Here is a 17,187-nt window from a genome sequence, read left to right as displayed (position 1 = left end):
ATGTATTTAATTGTTTTTAAACCTCTTGTTAAAGCTATTCTTAATTGAAATAAAATAGTTTGAGAAATGAATACAATGCCCGTTCTTAAAAAACATGTATTTTTGAAGACAGTTTTGAAGTAGTGCTTACAAAGGTATTTCTCTTTTCAGTGAAGACACTGTCAGTCCTGTTTTGATTGACATACTGTATGTACAGTCAATATCAAATTCCTCCCCGACGCATTCTCACCCAACTTCACAGTCTGTACACAGTCCAAGTGACACATTATTCATCAGTTAAGAAAAGGTGGTCACATGCACTACTTCTTCCCACTACATGGATTCACACCGATTTGTCAAAGTAGTCCTTGAATTAGTACAAAAAAAAGAACGACAGGATTGTTTTTATTTTCTCTTTTCCCCTCCCTCTGCTCTCATCCTGAGAGTCAGGGGGTTTCCACTGAAGTCTCCTCCGCCGGCCTGCTTCCGCGTCGCGTCCAGCGGTCTCCGGGACACAACGCCGGCAAACGTCCCTCCGTCGTTTCTCCCACACCCATTACTTCATACTGATAAATATGAGGGGTGTCGGAAGAAAGCTAAAGACACGCTGAAGACAATAAAAAAAAAAAGGCTTCAGGCTCTTCGATGTGTCACCACTGAGCTGGCGACAGGCAGCTTCAGGAAATTTCTACGCTCAGCATTTCTTCACAGAAGAAACTCTTCAGTTTTTCACGGCCGGTGGAACCTGCAGAAGGCAGACACGCTGTGTGTTAGTGCAGAGGATGGGAGAGGATACCTTTGTCATCAAATCTGGCTGTGTAGCCATTAACCAGGAGCTATTTTTAAACTCTCTGGGTCACTGGTACAACCCACAGATCTTCCATTTGTAGACCCGCACAGCCAAGGACATTGTACCATTTCATTATAGCCTCTCTCTGATACCCTTAGCTCTCCAGGGGACGACCTCCCCCTCCCCAGTTAAGATGCACTCCCATCTATCTATAGCGTCTCCTGCTCTATGTAAGGAGCACAGAGAGCTATTTATAGACTGCTGCTGCCCAGAATAGAGCATGCATGCATTACCAAACACACTAACACGCAGGCAGCTCAGAATACTAACCTAGTTAGGTGTTTGCTTGAGGCGTGCACTTCCATCTCTGTGCTCTTGAACTCATTCAGCTCTTTCCGGATTGCAGCCTGTGGGGGAAAAGGCAAAAAAGACCATCATCAGTGAATCCCCTAAAAAAGCCTCCTGAGCCACTGAGTGAGCATCAGTGAACAGCAGGAGAAAGACATAATCAGGATAAATCATTTAAAAGGGTGGGGGATTTTGTGAGATAAGCTGATAACAGCGACATGAACATGCTGATAGTCTTCAGTGATAGTCACGGAATTTGGGGAATTTCATAATATCTGACCTAAATATTGATTTTTTTTTTTTTTTAATTATTTATTTTTTGTACATGCTGAAGGTCACTTATCTTGACAAACACTCACCTTGTCCGCCGCTGAGAGACGAGTCCAGGGCTTGTCTGCTCTCCTGTCATAGTCCTGAGCTTTGGCCACCTCCACGTAGTCACTGAAGCGGATCAGGATCTTTCTCTCCCGCAGCTCATCAACTGTTGGCCGCTGATTGAGCTGAGAATGCCCACCCACCCCAAAAAAGGTCAAATTAATTCACACCAATAAAAAGTAATGCATGTTATCAGTTACATATAAATTAACCAAAAGTGTTGTACCTTTCTGTTTAGTCGCTGTTTTATCTCCCTCCTCTCCTCCTGCTCTGTTTGATCGTTTCTTTCTGGAAAAAAAAATGAAAACATTTGGAAACGCTTTACATTTTTGCTCTCAATGCAAAAAGAAAATCATATAAATTAATTGTTGTAAATAAAGTGTGCTTATTTCCTTAATTTCCAACACATTGAGTCACAAATACCACAACAAATACGATAAGACTCACGTTTTAAAATGTTTCGACTCTCCAGCTCCTCCACATTCGGTCTCTGGCTCAACCTCCTGCGGAGAAACACCAGAACCACGTTTTGAACCATGTTGACCAAATCTCCTCCAGCCCCTTTCCTCCTCCCTCTCTGTTCGTATTAAACAGGTTGCAGTTTCTTCACGACGCGCGTCCTCGAGAGGAATCCCCTATGTTTCCATCTCCCATCCAAACCGCGGCTGTGCTGCTTGGGCAGAGGGGCTCCCCACATTTGGAAGAGTGACGAACGGCGCCGATTTGTCCCCGCACAGAGAATCTCCTCGAGCAAGTTTTATATCTCGGCGTCACCGAGCAGCGTCTCTGCGGCGGGAAAACTCCACTCTGTCTCGGCGGCTCTGGCACTCCTCTCTACTCTCTCTACTATCAGCCACAAGCGCTTTTTGAAGCGGGTCGTGATGGGGCTGGCGCGGGGCGCGACTCCGCTAGTCTCCCTGGTTACTGCATGCATAATGTGTTGGAAGCCCCGCCCACCAAGGCTTCCCCTGCTTTTACAATCGAGCAGGAGGGAGCAAACTCGCACCAGCGTAGTACTCTACGCTAACAGTAGCGTCGGTTTATTTTGAAATGAGTTCTTAAGTTATTTCTTTAAAAAACATATACAAATAATTTTTTTGTAAAAAAAAACAATAATAATACAGCAGCTTTAACTACTTGTTGACCTGAAAGTTTAGTTTCCAGTTGTCCCTTCGCCATCAAAGCAATCAAAAGGTCCAGCTATGTGTCGCTGTGTTGGCTTTGTGTGAATTATATATGTGAGCATCTTAAAGAGGTCAACATCAGACAGCCTGTGGGTTTATACCCCAGCAGACCTCCAGAGGTGGAAACCACAAAGAGAGTTTGAATGCCTCTACGCAACAGGACTCTTCATCCCCTCACCCTGGCAAACACTGGACTCTTTATAGTTTGGTTCTCTAAAACATCAAAGTTAGGTCACATGAACTGAAACCTGGACGCCCATGATGCATATGCAAAAGTGAAAGTAGCTCTTTATCTGTGTCTGCAAATACTGGAGGAGATGAGGACTTCATGTATTTCTGGTGGTACTCTGACTGCCTTCAGAGGGTCTTAAAAGAAAACCCCAAATTATTCATACCCTGGTAGATATGGATTATAAGTATTTTTATGAAACCACCAACATTAAATATTAAAAAACCTGGCATGTCAAAATTGTTTTTAACCATCATCATTAAGCATATTTAATTGGTTATTTATTGGAAATCAAACTTTCTTTGAATTGCTGACCAGCTTCTATCATGTTTCCCCTCTAAATTCATATTCCCCTCTCAAGTCCTGCTAATATCTCACAGTAATTGTAAATTATTTTTGAATTGTTTGTATTGCCCTCAATATTTCCAACCAATTTGATTCTAATTCCCATTTTGCCAAGCTGAATCCACCAAAATATGACACATCATGACCACTAAAAAAACATTGGCTTTGAAAATGACTCTAAATCAATTGTGAAAACATCCCCAGGTTGGGTATCAATGCCTGATGAGTACGTTCCACAGTAGATGGCCCCAGTTTGTACATGAGGAAGTCAAATATGAAACCCTGTTGGGGCAAAATGACCGGCATTCGACTGCAACTTGGAATCCAATTTTCATCTATTTTTAAATTAACCGAGCAAGATAATGTCTGATATCTCCCCCTTCTCCCAAGAACAGTTTCTTCTCAGTGCTAAACAGAAAGTCGACTGTTCCGTCTTCAGTAATTAGTCAGCATGTAGAGATCTTTACACGGTACAAGGTGTCGCTCAACAGCCGTATTCCCCTGGAGGAATGCCTTCTGAGAACAAAGATTAGAACAGGAACGCAACAATCACAAGTGTTTGTAGAACACTTTCCAAATCCCAAGCAGGAATTCTGTTAGTTCCTAAAACCTGATGAAAGGAGTAGCACTCATGGCTATCCTCTCTCGTCTACAGCTTCCCCTTTGATCAGATCAGTTGGATTTCATTGCTGTCTTATGATCTCATCAGGTGGAAAACACTTAGAGCTCACGATTCTTTTGTTCCCCTCACTGACAAACGAAGAGAAGAACCACGGCGAAGCGCCTCGAACGCTGTTACATTCCAAACGTACACAACGGAAAATCACCAGTGAAGCCCCAGCGCGTATGAGCATCCACTGTATTGACCCGGTCGCTGGGTTGCTTAGCAACAGTATCTTGAAGACAATGGAGTTTTCCTGCAGAAGTTCTCATTTCTCCCTAGTAACACAGGGAGGTGGGGGTTTCACCACCGCACTCCAAGCTGCGTGTGCTTTAAATGACAGTCTGCAGCTATTTTTGGAAACATGCTGCTGTTTTCTTTTTTCTGCCTCGGCAGGAAAGATAGATGTGCTAACGGAGTTGCTAAATTTAATCAGCTTAGGAGCTGATTAAATCTGACTCGAGGTACAGTAGACTATTTTTAAACCTCAGGTAATTTCGTCATGTGAAACAAAAGGCTTAATTTACTATGATGTGATTGAGATTTCTTGTGGGCGTGTGTGTGCGTCTGTTTTGTTTAAACTGACACACTGATTGCATTGCAGATTATTAGTGAAAGTTAGAGTTTTTTCTTCAAGATACACAGAAAACACCCGGATCGTTTAGACTTTTCATTTTTGGATGTTTTCCCCTTTTAAGTGAGGTGCGAAAGTAATCAATAAGTGCCCCAGTCGAGAGAGCTGTTAAATTTCTGACCAACTGAGTGGAAAAAAACTGCATGTAGGCGGTTGTTTAGTCGTTAATTTCACCTGCCAACTGCACCGAGAACGTAAAATTCGCCTTTTTCAGCTTTCTTCTTTCTCGTAGTACTGTAGCAGGGTGCCCTGCCTCCTCCTACGCTGGTATTATTTCTGCTGATATAACTCCCCGACATCTGTGAGGAGGCAGCAGTGCACGAAGGTGGAATGCATTATTGAACAGTAGCAGGAGCTAAGATTAGAAACAACATGGCAGCGTGGCTGCAGAGCTGATTCTAGCTCTGGCACTAAAGATAGAAAGGTCGTCGATCACTGACACCGACGGAGAGACGGTGTGTTATCATCCATCATCTGTTCTGCAGCAACACACAAAAGCTCAAAGGCAAAGAAGACAATTAGAGGTTGGAGCCGTGCAGAAATGTATTGGTGCTTACTGTGTTTTGTTTCTCACGACTGCCTCGGGTAGATTTTCCTCCTTCAGTTAATCAATCTGAGCTATAATTAGAAAAGGTTATCCTCCACAGTTTTTCTTTGCAGCAATGTGGAATTAGAGAGATGTATTATTCAAAGTTCCCTGAGTTTAGACTTCTTGGTCTGACAAAAATGATTATAAATTGTTAAATATGTCCAGATTTGCCACATTAGGTCTAATGCTACACTTTAATATTTGTATTAAGGGAAGTAGCCAGTAGCTTGAGTATCAAACCAGAACTGAAAAGAATTACATACTTAGAATACAAGGTAAGTTAAGTTACTTGGTAGTCTTAAGTTAATTTTTCTAACTCAAAGCATATCACTCTGTAAAAGTCTTTTACAGTCTTTTTTCCTTTATGACACAAAAGGAGTGTATCGATATTATAACACTAAGCAGTAATAGCTTTTCATACTAGCCTTTTGTGCTGCTTTCTCGCAGATTTATCCAACTTGTTTTTATAACAATGTACTGCACACTTCAAATCATTGAAAGTCTTATTAAATGACCAAAGAGGCGTTTCTTTCAGTGCTTCTAAGAAAAGAGTAAGAGGCCATATTATTAGTTGCCTATTAGACGCCCGTTGGACATTGTCCTCTGAAGTGTGGGTGCCACTTTGTGCTTGGCTGTGAATGATTTCACAGCGGGTTATGTAACGCTCTTGTGTGTCTCAGTTTGAAATGCCGGTGTTAAAGAGCCTGAGTCTGGTGATATATCCAATCATGAGATAACTGCTGTCAGTCTGTGAACATTATGCGGCTCAGCTGTGCTGGGAGGGCGGGGGGAAATAACTCCACAAATGTCTTTACAAAGAGGTACAAAATGTACGTACACATCAATGAAGCTTCACAGAGGAAACATTTCCTGGAACGAGTTTGCCTCACTTGTTGCGCCCAAAATAATCAGCAGATAGACTGAGGGTAATGTGAAAGTTTCAAGAAAGGACAGGACGTGCGAATTTCTAGTAACAAAAAACGTGTGATATTCATCTATTTGGAAGATTGCCTACGACAGACGCACCACTTCCTGTGCTGTGAAGATTTTCAGCTTTAGTTAGAATTGTTATGGGTTGATATATAAATAACTGTACCGTAGATGCATGAAAACATTCATTTTAGGACAGGTTGTGCACAATACAACACTTTGGTAAACAGTTGGAACAGTGTATTTCAACTACACTTCGAATAGTAGATGATTTATGCAATTATGCATAAGCAAAGTTTTCAGCGTTAAAAAAAACTTTCTTGCATCATCAACTACATAGAAGTCATTTTCAGGTAAATTCAAGATGTGCTTAGTCTAGACGTTTTGTGCAACGTTTGTCGTTTTCCCTACATTTGTTCCATTTTGGCTTTTCTGTCACAATTGAAATTTTTATCAAACACATTTCAATGTCAGGCAGAGATGATGCAGTTTTGAAACAATTATTTCACTTAAGAAGGGAAGTAGCTATCCAAAGATACTTGTTCCCTACATCCACTATGTGTTGTGCCACATTTGGAAGCAACAATTGCCATAAAGTTTTATGTATAAAATCCCTGCAGAGAAATATGAAGTCTCTTTGCAGAATTCATTTTAGCAGAGAGCAGAATTTATGGCAACAACATTTCAGCAAAGTTTCAGACAGTCACACAGATATGGGTTGTACACCAGATGTAACAACTAAACCTTCTAACATTCTCACTATTGTCACATTAGACCCCAGAATAATTTCCAAAAGTTTGGACGATCATCAATATATGTTTGGCCTGTGTTTTCTTTTTGACGATTGCGCATGGATTGGTTTTTGTTGTTTTTGCCTCCTTCATCTTTACTTTTGGATGTTGTTCTGGCTTCTTTTGCAAAGCTAACATTTGTTTGATGATCTGAATTGTGTGACAAAAAGAAAATCCAAACCAGAGCTAATCCGCAGGAGGGAGGACACGTGTTTCACAGCTCTATAGTTAGGAGCATTGCAAAGCTTCTACTTCTTACTTGGCAAGTTTCATCTCTATCTGCTGACGGATTTCCTGTCGCTCCTGATCGCTCCGTGCCGGAAAGATATTCTTGTCCTCCAGCTCCTGCTTGCTCGGCCTGTTTCGTAGCTTGACGGCCAGCAGCTCCTTCCTTAGCCTGCGAGGAAGTGTACCTGCAACACCATACAGTACATGTCCATTGCACCGACATGCTAAGACATAGGCTTAACTAGAAACCAATGCAACAATGCAGAACACCATGGCATCTAGACACGAGCTGCAGTAAATAACTCTAGATAAAATGCCACAATATAAAATTAGAATTTTTCTATTGACTGTAGTTAAAAATGATGTGCATTATCTAATTAGTATATTTAATGTGAGGAGAAAAGCTCTCAAGCTTCACTGAAGTTCTTCTATTTTCCCATCATCAATTTAGAAGTAAATGCTACACAGTTTTTTTTCTGACAATGGATTCATTTTGTGGTCAGGTGGTGTGTGGAGTGAGCAACATTATTATAAAATAGAAGAATACTGTTTCTGAAAATAAGCCTGGAAAAGGTAGGATGGAAACCACAACAATGTTATTGTGACGCTCAAAACTCAAATAACGTCCTAAACAACAAGAAACCCTCTAAGACCCACCAGAGATGACAGACTCGTTCCAGCTTTCTAGGTCGAAGGGGAGGCCTGAGGTCTTGGAGAAGCACTGGTCCAGCCGTACGTTCTCCTTATTCTCCTCCGCTTCCTTCTTGGGCCAGTCAGACCCTCCGGCTCCTATGCAGCCGCCAGTCAAAGACGACATGTGTTGGTTATCAGAGCTGCAGGAGCGAGAGAGCCGTCCGTCGGAGCACCATAGCCTTGGGGGCGAGCCCTGCTCACACCCGTCGTGGACACTGAGGAAACACGAAAGGACAGATGGCGTTTTAATGTCGACAGCGAAAGAGAGATAGATACAATTGAACTGTATGAAAAAACACTGACAATAAATGAGTGGATCATGGGTCAAAAGAGGCTTGTGAGGCCAAAAGAAAAAGAAAAATTCACTTCGCCAGTCTGTGTCTGGACACAGAGTGGATTTATGTTGAAACTTTTGTTAGTTCGACATCCTAGCAGGGACTGGATGCAGTTTTAAAAGCTTTAACATTAAAAATAAATATTGTGAAATTATTTATTTTGCCTCCTGCTTCTAAAGTAGGCAGTGTCACGATTAAAACGCGTCTCATAAATTAGGAATCAGCAGCCGACTGGATTATAAGTTTTACGGATTGGGGGAAAATCTATATTAGAAGAATATTTTATGAAAATATATATTTTTTTATTTTTGGGACGAACATGGATCTAGAAGATCATTCTTCCATCAGGGACCAATTCTATCTTATTTATGTTTTGTTTTGTTTTTTAACAAAGAATATGACTAAAAACAGTAACAACTAAATAAATCATAATATGGAATATTCAGGAATTGAAAACTAACCTCTCCTGTCGATTCTTGGAAGCAAAGGCCCTCTGCAGCTCCTCCATAATGCAGCTGGGAGGCATGGGAGGGTGGATCATATTGCCCAGATGTGGGGACCCCGAAGGGTTTGCCAGGGGCCCCCGTAGTGGCAGGGTCATCGACGTCAGGCTTTCTGTGGCCCTGGGCAGAGGCTCTTTGGGGAGGTAGGAGTTGGGCAGGTGTATAGGGAGCGACACAGGTCCCGAATCTAAAAGGCACATAAATAATTGTTAATCATGTAAATTTTTCTTATTTTTCTTACCTATCTGTATTTGTGTACATATTTAGGATTCAGCTTTAACTTTACATGGGTACATGTTTTCTTTGTTTCTTTGTCAGCTTGCGGGTAAATTATGTACTTAGCAGAATTAAACAGAAAATAGCATGTATCCAGTTAACAGGTCTATGCATCAAAATATACCAGCTTCATGCCGAGTTTACAGCTTTTTGGTTAGATGCTAATTCATCTGGTACTGTAATAGAAATTAAATTAAGGGTCTTTCAGAAATAACTTCACTAGCACAATAACTGTAAACATACTGGACAGCTTTCAACCTGTAGAGAGGGAGGCTCCACATTCACCCCATTCTGTTCAGTGAAGCAGGAATAGTAATGCCATATTGTCATATTTTATTTGTCATTATTTAGGATTACTCAGCTTTTAAAATCAAAGTTAAAAAAAATGAAAGATAGGGAGATGACACATCAGAAGGGAATGGATGAAGTTAGGTCTCAAGGAAGGAAGAAAAAGGAAGGGGGAACTGTAGGAACCCTTTATCTACAATAAACTGACATGTTTCCCCCCTGCAAATGTTAGTGTTGGTAATATTGTTTCACTAGGAGCTTCAAGATCTTTTTCTGTTCCCTCCTAACTCGTATGGTTTCAGAACTATTCTCACCGTCTCCAAAACCCAGCTGGGGCAAAAGTTTAGGAGGTACTTGTGGTGGCGACGTTCCCGGAGCGATTTCCTCTTCCGACCGCTCTTCCATGTGCTCTCCCGCGTCCTGCAGCCCCTCAGGGAGATCCCCCGCTGGGCGTGACTCTTCCTCTGCATTCTCCTCTGATGGTGCTACATTCTCCTCCACCCGGTCGCAGTCTTGGAGAGGAGCAGCCACTGCAGCACAATTTTAAAAAAAACAAAAAACAGTGCAGAAAAAGCCACTTTACATCAATGTTACATTTGCATAACAAAGGACAAATGTATGCAGTTTGGACAATATAAGCCGAAACACAATTCACTGAGATACTTTATTAGAAAAAATAAGTTGAATGTGTAAAAATCTGTTTTCTTCTTCTTCTTATAAATAGAACAAAACTTTCAAAAATCTCAAGTTGTATTTTAAAGAGTCACAGTGGAGCAAACCAACTATAGTTCACTCAGACTAAAGATTTCAAATGATCAAATTGCAGACCAACTTTTAAAAACTGAAATATCTCCTTAATATAGCTTAGAACTAGAAGCTTTAAAACAAACACCAAATTCAGCTTTAATGACTGGACCTGCAAATAAACAATACGAAACTCCTTTGGTATCTGACAGATGACTTTGTTGCGCTTGTGGCTTTCTCTAGGCCATGTTGCCTTGGGCAGTGAGCCACATTATCCATATAAAAACAGCACTGTGTTTGATGCAGCAAAGAGGAGGAGAGCCATTTGTAAAAGACAGATTGAACCTAACATTTAGTTGTCTTTGCTGCCCTCTATTGGTGAAAGAAGAATATTGGCTCGTGAGGTATAAATTAAAAAGAAAAATGTCTGAAACTATTTAAAAACCATTACTCATTCAGCATCTATAAGTTATTTTGCAGGCATCATAGCAACAAAACCCACTGTTTCAACTACCGTACTTTATAAATTACTCTCAGACAAAAATCCAGAAATTTCTTGTTCTTGCAACTAAAAATACTCATACATCTCTGTTACAAAAAAAAAGAGTATTGCTTTAATGGTTCATGTCCATTTTGCACAATAAATATACCTGAAGAGGGAAGCTCCTCGTCAGGACCGAGGTACTCAACGCTGCTGACGGTGAGGTTTGGATTCAAAGGTCCCCCAAACCCACCGAGTAAGACGGCCCCATCTGAGCAGCAACCTTGGGTGGGAGAGCTGGGATCATGGCACAGGAGACTGCTGGATAATGCTACATCTTTTCAAAAAGAAAAATCATTTGATTGGAGTCAGTTACCGCAGCTGAAACGCGACTCGAATTTTTTGGTGTTCAAAGCAAAACACAAAGTCTATTGTTTATTATTACACATTTACTGAAGCCCCTTTAAATTGGATTAAATTGTCTCATTTAATTGGTGAAATTAGTGTTACAAAAGGTATATGAAATCTGTAAAAGGAACATATAGGGTAACTGTGTATGGATTTGTTTGTGTTTTTTTTAAAATATTGGAATGGTCTCAACAAATTCCTTTTCCAAGGTAACTTACATCAATATGAGGGACAAAAAAAAAAAGACCAAGAAGGGATACAAAATTTTAATAAATGAATTTGTCCCATGGAGTGCTGTTGAGTTCTAATTTAGCTAAGCTCCCTCGCCAACTTTTAATTTACAATTTTTGCATTTAGTCCTTCCAACAACCTCAATTTAAACAATACAAGGGAAGTCTCCAATATTTTGTTTACAATTTTCTTTCTTAACTTCCACACTCAGAACACCTGTGGGGCTTTACTGCAGTATTAATCCACATGCGATCTTCACAGGCATGATGTGAAATTGACATGGACTAAATTAATTCAAGCGGCTCAATCCTAAATTGCCACATCCCTTCATTAGGTTTTCCTAACCTAATTCATTACCAAAAGATTAGGACTAATGTGGTCGCATGATGAGCCTCAGAGAGGTCGGATGGAGATCTCAGGCTCTCCGCCGTACCTGTGGAGCTCTGCTTGAGTTTCTCGTTTTTCTTTTTCCTCCACTTCCAGGGCTTGAAAATTCGCCCCAGGGTGGCCAGCTTGCTGTTACGTCGGATGGGTGGAGTGTGAACCCCCGTCACCAGGCAGCCTGTTCGCAGCACCCTCTGCTGGTCCACAAGTTCAACTGCAGCAACAGAAGATGCAGAGAGGAGGCCCAAAGAAGGGAAGAGATTTTTGTTTGTTTGTTTTAGGAAATATGTAGTTAGGAGGCAAAGGGGGGGGGTGTAGGTTCAAAGTTGACAGGATGAGGTTAAAATGTCCAAAAGAAGGAGGGAAGGAACAAGAAAGAGGGAGAGAGAGAGAGAGAAAAGCCCAATTAGTATGCTCACCTCACTGAATAAACCATGATGGAGTCCAAGTGCTGTGAACAGATTAAATTAGAAAGACTAATTCAATCATGGCACACTCTCCTACGACTGTTATTTCCCTCCCACTGAGCCATACGTCATCTATCAAAATAAATATCTCTCCCATTCTAAATTTTTCGCCGAATTCATCACCGCTGTGACACAGGCTGCCGCGCGAGGGACGCATTACCCAACAGGTGCTCCGGCCATGGGACCACATGAGAGAGAATGATTATTTTAGTGTCTAATATCAACCTTTCAGTTGAAAACGCATTCACATCCTTTAGACGTTTTCATGTTTTGTCATGATCAACATTGGTGCATTTTATAAGAATTTTGTTATTTTAAATACGTATTTACACAAAGGAGTGGATAAGCAAACTTTTCACAAGCAAAAAAAAAAACAACAACTTTAAAAACTGTTTGAATTCAGCTCCCTTTACCCCGATACGCCTAAATAAAGTCCATTGCAACCAATAAATTTAACGTCAGAGGAACAAAGCAGACAGATCAGGGAGGAAGTTGTGGAGAAGTTTAAAGCATATTATTTAAAAAAAAGAAACGAAACATTTAGAGATTGCATGGAGAAGCAACCAAAAGGGTCATGGTAATTCTGGATTAGAGAACCACAACTCAAGTGGAAGAACTTTGCAATTAAGGTCATGCACTTCAGCAGAAAGTAGGTCACTGCTGAAAAAAAACCATGAGACATCAAACACAAGTCATGTAAGGAGAACCAATAATGTGGAAGATGTTTGTCGGGTGAAACAAAATGTAACGTTTTGGCCAACATACAAAACCCTTTTTATGACGAAAAAAAAGATCCTAAATCCTGAACACACCGTCCTCACTGTGAAACAAAATGAAGAGAGCATCGTGCTATGATGGTATTTTCTGACTTGTGTTTATTCTGCAGAGAAGAATGAGCAAAGATATCAGATTATTCAACAGATTATTTATGAATTGGTGTTGAATAAAAATCCAGGCGTCACTTTTCAGATTTATGCCTACAGAAACCTCTGAAAACCATTTACGATTTTCCTTAAGCTTCACTAATATCCAATACTTTTAATTAACTCACCAATATAGAACATAAAATCCCAACTAAACCCTTTAGCGTTATCGCTTGATGAAATGTGAAAAAGTTCAAGAGGGTAGTATACATTTGCAAGGTATTCAAGATTATTAGTTGTGACTCAGTTTACAAACAGCATAACTGATATGTCACTTCCTTTTTTTTCATCCATCATCCTGTTTATTTCTGTTTTACTCGTATTGAAAATCCAATCATATTTAGCCATTATTTCTCAGTCGAGCTGCACTCCTCCTGTTTGTGTTTTGCTCTCACTAAGTTATTTTTCATTCTATTTCTGAAATCCCATTAGCTCCCGTAAAACGCTCGCGGATCCCTCTGTGCACAAACAAATTACACAAGAAAAATAAAACACAGAACAGCTCAAAAACATTCGGGCGGCAATAACAAAACGCACCACAGTCATCAAAAAAAAAAAAAAAAAAAATTAAAATTAATGGGCCAATTTTCAGATTGAAACTGTTACAAATCACTGGACGAAATAAACAAACTTCTGCATGAGAGTCCAGCAGCATTGATCCCCAAACACATCCATGCTACCTCTCCCTCTGCTCTGTCCACAGGAAACGTGCATTTGAATGAATGACGGCTGTGACTCATGTTAGGGAAAGTGTGGGCCTAGAAATCTGCGTGCGCACATCGCCGCTAGGGCTGCCGGCTTCTAAGAGAGCCAAGAAAACGGAAATGCATGTTAAATACCATGCCTTAAAGAGCTACATACGTCAATGTGACACAACGGGGAGGGGGGAAAAATATATATATATATATAATGAAGCAATATCTGCCTTTATGAAGCATGTATCTTTGTTCAAACAATCAGGAGTAAAAGGGTAGAATCAGGGAGGAAGGATGGGGGACATGCAGAGTGATGGAGGAGGGAGGGTCGCTTCTTTCTTTTAAGCACGTGGTAGGCAAAGGAATGGAGGAGAAAGAGGAAAAAAATTGGGAGTGGTTTAAATAAAAAAAAAAAAGTAGAAAGTGCAAAATAGGAGAACAGATAAAAGAGGGTCAATATTTTTTTTTTTTGGGAAGGAGGGGAGGAGGGTGGATAACCATTCTGCCACTAAAAGCAGATCAGTGGACCGACCGTGCTACTGCGTCACTGCCATCATCACTGTGGCAAACGCGGCGGCGGTGGCGGCGCACTGAATCCAGGTCAAGCTTGAAGGAAACACAGCCAGTCGGTGGGAGAGGCGGAGGAGGGGGTGGGGGTTTAAGAAAGGAGAGAGGGGGGAATGGGAGAGGAAGAGGCGCTGCGTCTGCATATAAAGAGAGTGCATGTGTGTGTGTGTGTGTGTGTGTGTGTGTGCAGAGAGACATAAGAAGGAGGTGGGGTCTGGCCTGCTGCTGTTGCCATGGCGACTACATCCAGATGCTGCTGCAGCAGTGAGACAGAGGGGTGTAAGGAGGAGGAGAGAGGGTAGAGGGGAGGCGGGGTGACTGAGTTGAGTTGGAGCTTACAGCAGAATGAAGAGGTGAGGAAGGAAAAAGAAGACCACCCCCCCCAAACAAACACACATACATCTGAAGCCAATGGCACCACCCAGTGCATTGTGGGTAGGTGAGCCACACAGAGGTCTGCCTGTATCCTTTGAAGGTGGTGGAGGGTGGGGGGGGGGGGGGGGGGTGGAGGGGGTGCAAAGGGAGATTCCAGCAAAAAGAGGGGAGAAGAAGAAGAGAGAGGGAGGGGGCTGTTGCTATACGGAAGAGCTTTGCCAGAGGACGTTGTTTTCGGCCAATCACAAAGCAGCTATTTATGATGTCTCTCAAGCAAATTTGGTTTTCATAGAAGGTGTGTTTATTTAAAAAAAAAACGACAGCAAAGTCAGGTGAAAACAAACACGGGAAGCTGCATCAAAAATGTGCCGGGCGGGCATTAATGGACGCCGTGCCATGTGGAGATGATGCGCCGCTCTAATTAATATGCAATAGTGCAAATAGGATTTATTAAATCCATGTGCCACGCACACGCATTGACCAACAGTCAGCGTGTCGAACCCCTCTTTCCAATGCAAGTCTGTGCAGATTGTTATTGCAAACAAAGGGGTGGCATCTTTGCGTGCCACAAAAATTTTAAGTAATTATGAAAAGCATGATTTAATTTAGAGAATGCTATAGGAAGCAACAAACTCTTCACAGAACTATTGAACCCAGTTAAAATGAAAAAAAGGGGGGATGATGTAGGAACTATGATTATATGATTTGGGGGTGTGTGAGGGGGTAGGGGAAAATATTAATAACTGCACCAGTTAGTACCACACCCTGTTTCACCGCCCTGTCAGCACATTCAAGACCATCAGATATCTCCCACATATACACTCCAAGCACATCCCCCCCTTCCGTACACAAAATACGGAGTGAACCAAGTGAAATCCCTTGCCTGGGAAATTCTAAAAAAAAAGAAATATAACCTATAAAAAAAAGTGAATGATGGAGAGAAAATAATCCCACCTGCTGTTCTCTGGTGATATAACCACTGCAGCAAAAAAAGAAAATGGAAAAGTCTCCAAAAATTAAACTGGGTATGCTGAATATTATGACCTTTTCAGATTTAGTAAGGAAAGTAAAACACACAGAGTGGCAGGATAACATCAGAGGCACAGCTTCCGATCTGAGGTTAAATGAGGCAAGCTGGATCACCTGACACACTGATCTGATGAGTGTGTTTTCTGGGCGGTATTGAAAAAGAAAACACCACTATGAATGAAGGTTTTAAATCCGTTCAACTTTACCTTACTCCATTGCCGATTTTATTTTATTTTTTTCTCATAATAATGCAACCCATTCAGTTTTCTGGGACGGAAATGAACTGAAGGGAAAAAAATAAAGTGAATTCTCAGATCTCACACTGAATTTATGACATGATTGCGGCATTTTTTGGCGAGTTTTTTTTATTTTCTTTTGATGGCGAGTGAAAGGAAAATGAGTCATAGTTTTCATAATTGCTTTCAGCCTTCAGGAGACAAATTACATTTATAGTGGGTTTAAATGATACACATAGGAGTTTATTTAATAGCAAAGTCTAAAAGCTGTTATTTGCACTTTATCATATTTATCGGTATCAGTGTAAGGGAGCTGGATGCAAGGGCAAACTGCGCTTGGAGCATGTTGCTTTCTATTGAACATACAGTATGTCCCCCCTAAAACTCAATGGAATTTTATGTTTGAATATGAAATGCGCACCTAGTTGTGCTTTATTTTTTTTTTTATCACACAAATTATCAAACAACACAGTGCTAAAGTTTTCTTCCGATTCCGCATTGTGGTACGGGGCCATTGCACGTCCATGTTTTCAAACTTACAAAGCCAGACTTTTTCCTTCTACAAGATTTCCCTAAGAATTTTAATGCTTTCTTTGGCATCTTAATCAGACCTAGATGAAGATGTACAGCTTCAAACCCAAACAGAAAACAATTAGCAAGCCACCAAAAGTTGAAACCACATATTATTTTGTTAGTACATCAAAAACAAGAAGAGTATCAGTGTGGTTGGCAAATAGCTTATATGTGGTAAACAAAAATATTTTTTTTGTGGCTCATCACAAAATTCATAGTATGGTTTTTTTTTATCATAACATGAAATAAAGCCTGGAAACTTTATTTTGTGCCAATTGATTGTGTTTTTCGCAAAATTTAAATTTAATGACAACAAAGACAAATTCCATCTTTTTCCATGTGTTCCAGGGTTAACTTAAGACCAATGGCATTAAGTTAAAAACTATCTCTACTGGAGAGGGAGCACCATTTCAACACCTTCAGCACACCCACATACGCCCACCGTGCTTTGAATGGGTTTTCCGTCCACAATGATTAAGTGGTGTATCGACCAACTAATGCGCCAGATGCTTCTCTCAACCTGTGTGGCGAAGGTGGAGCCAGCCAACTTATGACTGTAGCATACACATAAAGACTAGTGCTATTATTGTTAAACAAAATGGAAGACAATCTGATGCTAACATCCACCATGAGAACAAACGCGACTACAACGTCGTATCTAAGCCATCTTCTCAAAGAAAAAGAAAGACTCCATAAATAGTTGTGGGATATTGGGTGTGTTTTTGTTTTGATGCAAAGAAGATGTTGACAAGACGGTTTTAATGTGGCCGAAAAGTGGAGTTTCAGCCACCTGCAGCCCTGACAACGCCCGAGTTCTCAGTGGCATCGATATTAACAACTACAAAATTCGTACTATCTTGATGCTTAGATTTACTTTAACATGCCTTGTGATCTTG

General features: G+C 40.9%; 1 protein-coding gene across 1 annotated transcript in view; it reads right to left on the bottom strand.

Moving 5' to 3' along the window:
- Nucleotides 1–78: 78 nt before the first annotated feature.
- The window catches only part of LOC102223312 (phosphatase and actin regulator 3-like), a 35,680-nt gene continuing 18,571 nt past the window's right edge, over nt 79–17,187 (bottom strand). Inside the window, exons 2-12 of the mRNA XM_005808944.2 lie at nt 11,476–11,640; nt 10,573–10,740; nt 9,493–9,708; nt 8,573–8,801; nt 7,741–7,991; nt 7,115–7,268; nt 1,940–1,995; nt 1,719–1,780; nt 1,477–1,617; nt 1,100–1,176; nt 79–724 (exon numbers count right to left, since the gene is read on the bottom strand). Coding sequence (XP_005809001.1) covers nt 709–724; nt 1,100–1,176; nt 1,477–1,617; nt 1,719–1,780; nt 1,940–1,995; nt 7,115–7,268; nt 7,741–7,991; nt 8,573–8,801; nt 9,493–9,708; nt 10,573–10,740; nt 11,476–11,640 — 1,535 coding nt within the window. The 3' untranslated portion in view covers nt 79–708. The remainder of the gene's footprint in view (nt 725–1,099; nt 1,177–1,476; nt 1,618–1,718; nt 1,781–1,939; nt 1,996–7,114; nt 7,269–7,740; nt 7,992–8,572; nt 8,802–9,492; nt 9,709–10,572; nt 10,741–11,475; nt 11,641–17,187) is intronic.

The sequence above is a fragment of the Xiphophorus maculatus genome, chromosome 1 (genome assembly GCF_002775205.1).
Source record: "Xiphophorus maculatus strain JP 163 A chromosome 1, X_maculatus-5.0-male, whole genome shotgun sequence".
Taxonomy (NCBI): Eukaryota; Metazoa; Chordata; class Actinopteri; order Cyprinodontiformes; family Poeciliidae; genus Xiphophorus; species Xiphophorus maculatus.
This window is presented reverse-complemented; position numbering and strand designations above follow the sequence as displayed.